The sequence below is a fragment of the Rhinichthys klamathensis genome, unplaced genomic scaffold (assembly GCF_029890125.1).
Source record: "Rhinichthys klamathensis goyatoka isolate OS25496 unplaced genomic scaffold, OSU_Roscu_1.1 h1tg000360l_1, whole genome shotgun sequence".
NCBI lineage: Eukaryota > Metazoa > Chordata > Actinopteri > Cypriniformes > Leuciscidae > Rhinichthys > Rhinichthys klamathensis.
The window spans coordinates 5632-13903 of NW_026606869.1; the positions used below are offsets into that span (position 1 = coordinate 5632).

The window sequence follows — 8272 nt, forward strand, 5'->3', positions numbered from 1 at the left end:
TTGAAACGCTTAACGTTATCGTTTTCTCAGAGTTTAGGCTCCTGTGTTATAGTAGCCTAGGCTGTTCAGCAACTCAAACATACCAAACCAACAATTACTATAAACACACAAAAACTGATTTTGCACGGGCATTGCACTAGTATGTGATTAATTTGAATAATTAAGTGACACCATATGCATTAAATGTTTTAATCGATTGACAGCCCTAATAGTTATAAATAAATATTGTTTGTTGCCATGTGAGAATTATATAGTGATACAGAACAGCCTGCATGGCGAAATAGCAGTTCAATATGTGCCAACTGAACCCACTACATTAGAGTAATAGTGTGTGTGTGTGTGTGAAATTGTCAGTGAAGATTAATGACCTTTGTAGAGGCAGTCATCCAGAACTTTCCCCCTCTCTCTCGCCTGTCACTGTGTGTGTGTGGTTGAACAGAGAACAAAATGAGTAAAGAGAGATCACACAATAAGATAAGGTATCTGTCTTAGCAGCTTATATTGAATCTTGTTCTCTCTCTATGTCGTTATCGGAGAGTTTGAGAGTGTGTTTGTGTGGTTTTGCTCTATTAGCTGTTTAAAAGGTTCTCAATGTGTTTTTCAAATGCCTTGTTAATACAATCTTCAAAGATAAAGGAAATAACTAAAGAATGTGAAGTAGCACAGTGTTGTTGAGAGGTTGCTTTCTTTAAAGGGGTTATAATGAGGATTCAAATTTTTCCTGATCTTTTGAAATAAAAGAGTTCATTGTACTATGAAAACATACTGTAACTACATTTCAGAACTAAAAACCTTTTCCCCATTGAGAAATACAAAACATGTATGATGAAAACAATGTAAGAAACTAGTGACTGTTTTTTTCTCTGATCATTTCAATTAAATATTAACAGTATGAGCGCCACATTTCAGCACAGATTGTTTTTTAAAGCTGACATAAATGTAATACAAGCTTTGCAAAGAGGCTGTTTTTGAAGGATTGGACAGTTTAAAAATGTAAAAAAAAAACGAATTATGATTTTTTTTGCACAAAATAAAACTTTATAGCATTAAACTTTACTAAGAGGTGGGCCTCTGGTTTAAAAAGAAATAACAATATTGCAACGGTTTTTGTCTATACAATGAATATCAATGGGGTCCAAAACAACATTGGACTCCACTGACTTTCACTGAACAGAAAAAAAAAAATACTGATATCCTCTTTGGTGTTTCATAGAAGAAATAAAGTAATACAGGTTTGGAATGATATGAATGTGAGCAAATGATGACAGAATTTTCATTTGTGAGAGACCTTTCCCTTTAACATAATGTTTTCATTACATGATGTTTTTTTAGAATTATATTTGTGTGTTTGTTGTTTAGAACTGAGGTGAAACCATGGCTTTGGTCTTATCAAAGAACCCCTTTTGTGAACCCGAAGCTGAAGCACCGCCGTCAATCTACCAACCGATCTGGGAATCTGAACACTGCAGTAAAAGCTGTGTCTCCACCCCCTCACCACCAGGGGGTGACACCCAAGGGCTCAGAGAAGGTTTGAAACTTATCTTATTTCTGAAAATCAGACTACCATGATCAGAAGGTGCTCATGATGTTCTTCATTCCAGTCTTTGATCTTGGAGACGTGGCCTATTAATGAATGAGCCTTCCCATTTTGTCTCCAGAGCCCCATTATAGACGAGTTCCTGATCATGTGATGAATCGTGTGGCCATGTCACGGATCTCTTATTTCAAGAGGAAGTTTGTGGAGGATGAAGAACCTGTACTGAGTTTCAGGAGTTACTGTCACACTGTGAGTCTACAGAATTCTGCATATTTCTACACAACACATCATATGTTTTTCACTTTGGTAATTCATAAAATGATATGAAGTTTGGACACTTGGACCAAGTTTTGGACCAATATATTGTAAAGGTGTGGTCACATTAGTCAAATTGCGATCCATTATCTGTAGTCAATAGTGTAGTTATGTATGAAGCACAACTCACACAGAAGTCACTTTCAAACCAAGCAGCTTTCTTTAGGTTAACGCAGAGAATTTGCATGACCATACTTGAACCCATTGCAAAATCTTTCACCCTGGCTTGAAATGAGCTTTTGTGTGGATTCCTACTGGATTTTGCCTGCAACAATTCACTGAGGAACAAAAAAATATATTTAAAATTTTTACTTTAACATTTAGGGTGAATATCCCTAGTTCCCAAGTTCACACTTGCCAGGTTTGGTTTGATTAAAAACTCTGGTGCGATTGCTCTGTCAGTGCGGTTCAATTGAATAAATGTGAACGCTGCCGTCCAAATCTTGGTGAGAACAAAACAAGCAAACCGAGACTCCTGAAAAGGTGGGTCTCGATCTGCTTCCAAACAAACTCTTGGGTGGGGTCAACTGAAATATGAATGCAACACGGACCAAAGACATCTAAACAAACCAAAAACAGGACGTGATGTCACAAGATGCGACCCTAAAAAGACAGAATGCTCAGGCATTACGCTACAAGCATCGGAAACACAGTCTCCTTGTAGCAAAACTTCATCTGTGTGCAACAGAGGAATTCCTGGCACTGTTTTGACTCCTTTACAGATTTTATAAGCTCTTCACGAGTTCTCAGCTCGTAAAAATACCATCATATTTACGCAAAATATATGTCATAAAAGCCGTTTTGTTTTGTATCTTTAGGTTCTGTCTTAAAGGGGACCTATTATGCCCCGTTTTACAAGATGTAATATAAGTCTCAGTGTCCCCAGAATGTGTCTGTGAAGTTTCAGCTCAAAATACCCCACAGATCATTTTTATACCATGTTGCATTTTTGAGTGGAAGGAAAAACATGCTGTTTTCATATATCTTTAAATGCAAATGAGCTGCTGCTCCCCACCCCGCTTTCCAGAAGAGAGCCTTTACAGCTCGTGCCTCGGATACTCTGCCAAAAATTAAAACATATGTTTGCTCTATTTCTATATCTATTTCTATATCAGTATAAACTTCTGATAGATGGTTTTCTGAGCGCACACATCCGAAGCACGCGCACAGAAAGCTGGATGTCAGACGGCACGTCCCGTGAGTATTAAACTAAGTTCTCTTCCAGGTCGTATTGCGCTTAAACTGTCAAATACACACAAGGTGATAAATTAAAACAGACAAAATTCAAATAAACAGTCGGTTATGTCTGTGAATGTAAACAGCAAGTAGAGAAATTGCATGTATATATTATATCTGTGTATTAAAGTAAAAGCAGCATATACTGTACCTACTGCTGTATATGCTGTTATTATGAATCAAACAACAACAAAAAACAGAAAATCACTCATTTCTCTTGATTGAATAACTTTAGTAGCTTTAAAATGCCCCTATTATGGATTTTTGAAAATGACCTTTCATGTAGTGTGTAACATAGCTCTAAGTGAATGAAAACATCCGGCAAAGTTTTAAATCTAAAAGTGCACCGTATAAAGTTATTGTCTTTCAAAAGTAGTCGACTCTGAGTCAATGAAATGAATCTTTTTTTCAAACGAGTCATAAGCCGTTTCGTTGTGACATCAAAACGAAACATTAGCATATTGCCCGCCCACTTTTTGCGTGTGCAGACACCAGGGAAAACTTGAACCTCAAGCACTGCAGCTGATTCCTGTGGATACTGGACAGCATCATGTCGAGAAAACGCTGTGCTCTACAATGTGAAGGTAAAGCCAGTTTTTTAAACTGCCCAAGGACGAGCATGTGAAGAATCAGTGGTTAAAATTCATCTTTACCACGATACCACAGCAGTATAATCCTAAACTTTTGCTGTGTTCCCTTTATTTTACTGACGACTGCTTCTCAAATCTCGGAGTTCAGTGCAGGATTCGCACACAGCTTGTTCTTGAAAGATGGTGTTCAAATACTTAGTTTTGAGTTTTATATTGTGTTGGTCTCCTACTGGTTAACTCACATTATTACTGTCTTACTGAAATACTTCTGCTAATCAGTTGTGGGCCACTATTACCTAAAACTCTATCTATTAATGCAGATCGTCTGTCGTTCTCACTAGTTTAAGAAAAGATTAAGCATGGAGCAAGATTTGTTTTACCAATGTTTGTTACATCAGTCATTCACGCTAGAGCTCGCCTAATGTGTGCACTGTTATTGATACAGTTTCCACGTGTTCACCACAATAAATTAGAAAAATACTCGGTAAATAAATAAGTAAAATAATCGGTTTGTTGATGGACATGCACTTGTTAATGTTGATGGTGAGGAATTACAGTTGAAACATCTCACAATGTGCCTCAAACTGAGTAGCGTATCACTGAAAAATGTCCTGGTCGAGTCGTCCTTGCGATGGAGGTTCGGGATGAATAACTAGCTCTTTCAGTGTTTCATCATCGCGCTCGGATTGATATGGTAAAATCTACGTCATTGTTCGTTACTGTGTTTAGTTTAAGGTGTAGGAAGCTTCAGGACACGCAGAGCTGACGTTGTTATGGCAATGGGCCAATCTGCGCTGTATGCGGTAGACCAATCACAACAGACTGAGCTGTCTGGCCAATCAGAGCAGAGTAGCTCGCGGAAAAAAGGGATTTAGAGAGATTGATTCATCTGACGACTCATTTGTGAATCATTGAAAATGTGGTGATGTGCAAATGTATATTATGAGAAAATTAAACCGTTTTTTTTACCTTTGATGCATGTAAACCTGTTGTAGGAGACTCCAAAACAACATTAGGAAACTTTAAAATAGCATAATTGGGGCACTTCAAAAAGAAACATTTCTTACTTGAATGCTGCTCTGGCGAGGAGATAAACATGGCGGACTGTGTAAAGGCCACTCAGGGCGGGGTCTATGCTAATAGGGCGGAGTCTGTCAGTTGTCATGGGCGTCACATTGCATAAACTGCAAACGGCTTTTTTTGAGACTGCTTATGATTTATGGGGATTTTTACATTTATGTTCAAACACCATGTAAAAGTGATTTTCTCAGTCATTTTAAATTAGTTTCTGCTCATAGTGCACTTTTACGCAGATTTCAGATTTTCAGGGCTTTTTTATTCAATTCAGTTTTAGTTTTTAGTCACATTTTATTGGACGGTCATATTTTTGCACTGCTAGTTTCATAATAGCTTTTGTTTCCCCAATTTACTGTATATCACTTTATGACACTGCACAATGATCAGCGAACAAAACATTTAACCCTTAGATTTGATCCCAACAACACGTAATGAATCATAAAGGTTAACTTGATAACTGACCTTACCTCACTTATAGTGTCTTCTGGGCCAGCAGGTGTCACCAGTCCTGGAGGAGCGTGCTAACATTCTCCGTCTCTCTCTGGAGAAGCTGCGTTTCATGGATGACCCCGAGTCCTTCTTGCGGCGGTCTGTGCTCATCAACAACCTTCTCCGGCGTCTCAGAAACGAAATCCTCCTCCAGAGCGACTGGTGTTTCCCATCAGGTCAGACAACCATGCCTTTTCCCCTCCAAACCCCAGCCACGAATACACCACTCCCCCCTCCTGCCCTGCAGCCTTGCATGACACCGCCCGGGTCGCATCGTAAACGCCTGCGCCTGCTGAGGAGGGAAGGACAGGAGTGCGTCCCAGCCTGCTGCTGTTTATACGCAGCCGGACGTTACCTCCAGCTCCCCCTGTCTGTGTACGAACGCGACGTATACTCCAACTCTCGCCCTTCATCATCATCATCATCATCGTCATCATCAGTTAGATTTCCACAGCCTCGTGAGGAGGACGATGAGGAGGAGGACAGTGATGAAGAAGAGGACTCTGTGTGTCCTATGGTGGCTCTGTGTCAAGCAGAAACCAGAGAGCAGAACAGGACGAGCGATGGTCTCCGGCCGCAGAGCCACAGGGATGACAAGAGCCTGGAAAAAGAGACAGAAAAAGGGAAAGAGAGGGTTAGAGGAGGGGAGGTTTCACAGCGGTGGCTTTCAGACACGATAGGTGCTGGACACCATGGGGCCCTCGCTAGGGCTCACGCCAGGGGAAAATAACAAATGAACACTTGCTGTGGAAACGAAAGAAGAAACTGGTTTCCAGCAGTCTCATAGATCAATTAAACAAACCAGAATATCAATGGTCAATGATTTTGAATTTTTGTACTTCTGGATTACACACCACAAAAGGGACAGCATTCACATATTGCTCTGTCTCTTGTGAAAATGACCATACTGTGCCTTAAATGCTCTTGTTTAATCTGTTTGCTGTGTTTGTGGAGTTTGTGGATATTTGTGACTGAACCACAGAGACAGGCACCATGTGAAGTGGAAAAAAAGACAATAATAATAATAATAAAATGTTCTAAATTTAATTTTGTTGATATCATAGGCACTTGAGAAATGCATGATATGGGTTGCTTTCCATGATTATCATCTCGTTTACATGCAGTGGATTTTAGCCAGAATGCATGAGGCCCTGAAGGTGGCCAACATTTTTAGAACAATCATATTCCCTTTAGCGCCCTTAACATTTCAGACATTTACATATTCAGGAAACAAAGCGCATAGAGGTATCTATACAGGAATCTGTGACACTATCAGAGATTCCTGTACAGATACCTCAGTGTCCATGTTAATCTGTTGTCTTGAGGTCCACTGAGTCCAGTGATTCTTGGTACGAATGAGAGAATCTCCATTCACTATAAAAGTTTTTATTTTCATGCACTTTTTTTATATTGGTTTTTGTTTATGCGTTCTACATTTATTTTTTTATTTCTAAAAACACAAAATGGGAGACCCTCAGACAAGAGCAGAATTTATACTGGCAACCATGCTGGTAGGAAATGAAATGAAATCTTAAACATTGTTCGGGTTTGAATGTGTGTGTGTTTTTGTGAAATGTGTTAAGAATAAAGAAATGATCCCGAGCCCACAATGTTTCCTTTATCTCCTTGTGATGCGATTATATCTGGCACACAGCTTATTTCTTTGGATTCACGCACACACATTCTCTCTCCCTCATTCTCTCTCTTATTACTCTTGCTGTCACCTCTTCACTTCCTTCCTCTCTTCTCCATTATCACTATGGAAACAATGTTTACTGAAAGAGCAGTCTGGGATCCCCTGAGGCGAAAAAAGGTTCATGGCAAACACACACACACACCACGGTCAAACATGCACACATACACTCGGTGATTATTATGAACACACCCTGAGATGAGATGCTTTTAGATGGAGCACACTTCTTCTGTTAAAGTAGCAGACATAGGATGATGGAATTATTTGAGTCCACCTCTGGATTTTGTTGTTTAGTGTAGTTGTCATGATCTTTTCAGCGGCTAAACTTACAGTAGCAACTGTCATTTTAAGTTATCTTAATCCTTAGTCGTCAGGCTTCAACATTACACTGAACATTTGTAAACGTTCTTATTTGCATATTTATGAGGTTCTTACAGCATTGCTTGGAGAAGTACAGCCGTGACGAGTATGCAAACTGTTTAGGTTTTAATAGGCCAATCTGTTTGTCTAGAAATCAGTTAGTCGTCGATACATAAATCAGCTTTAGTTTTCCTCGAATCTTCTGGAATATCCAAAAATTTCCTACACCCCATGACGCTTTGCGCGGATTACAGGAGTAACTTCCGTTAAACTGTAAACAGCGAAAGGTTCGCTCTATGAACGCAAACTAGAGATGACATTGTTCTACTCACCTTTCAACCATCAAAAATTAGTGAACAAACTCCATCGCACACCTGCAGGTGATAGGTGCGTCGGATAATAGGACCAAACAAGTTAGTCGTTTTCACAGATAAGGAACTCCCGCACACTATCGTTACTTGCAATTTAAAATGAATGTTTATTCACACACAACGGTTCGGTCACACGACCTTCATCAGGAGTCCTGATGAAAGTCGTGTGACCGAAACGTTGTGTGTGAATAAACATTCATTTTAAATTGCAACCATCAAAAATTAAAAGGACATTTATTAAGTGTAAAAGCATTAACAAATTACTACAACAGAATAACCCCTAATTATTTCCACAGACATGTTGTGACAGATAATAAATATCAGCATTTCAGTGTGAGACTCAATTGACACTGTTCGTATGCTCTCTTCTGTCAGTTTTATTCACACACTAAATGCCGTTTTGGCGCTCTTTAATGTGCCTCAATTCAACTGACACGTGAACTGATCATCTCTTTCCTTTTACTATAATTATAGCACAAAATAAACATCAGAGAGTGTATGATGAACAACTTCCTGAAATGTAATCACTCAATCAGCGTTTCAGTTTTACTTACATTCACCTCAGGAAAGCCATTTAATGACATAGTTTGCTAAAATTTAACTC

The 8272-nt window shown here is 39.2% G+C and overlaps 1 protein-coding gene across 2 annotated transcripts; it reads left to right on the forward strand.

Moving 5' to 3' along the window:
• Positions 1–1326: 1326 nt before the first annotated feature.
• sertad4 (SERTA domain containing 4) lies at positions 1327–6865 on the forward strand. Of its 2 annotated transcripts, none has more exons than XM_056233164.1 (3): positions 1327–1528; positions 1659–1786; positions 5249–6865. In XM_056233164.1, the coding sequence occupies exons 1-3, from the start codon at positions 1375–1377 to the stop codon at positions 5972–5974; spliced, it is 1008 nt and encodes a 335-aa protein (XP_056089139.1). In that variant the 5' UTR covers positions 1327–1374; the 3' UTR covers positions 5975–6865. The 2 variants fall into 2 exon arrangements, with proteins under 2 accessions (XP_056089139.1, XP_056089140.1); XM_056233165.1 differs by having other exon boundaries at positions 1329–1528; positions 5252–6865.
• The last annotated feature ends 1407 nt before the right edge of the window (positions 6866–8272 follow it).

Bases quoted from the DNA above. Each gene is read 5' to 3' on its own strand.
- sertad4 (XM_056233164.1), top strand. From the start codon at position 1,375: ATGGCTTTGGTCTTATCAAAGAACCCCTTTTGTGAACCCGAAGCTGAA. The intron at 1,529-1,658 runs GTTTGAAACTTA...TTTTGTCTCCAG, and splicing joins CACCCAAGGGCTCAGAGAAG to AGCCCCATTATAGACGAGTT. The intron at 1,787-5,248 runs GTGAGTCTACAG...CTTCTGGGCCAG, and splicing joins TCAGGAGTTACTGTCACACT to CAGGTGTCACCAGTCCTGGA.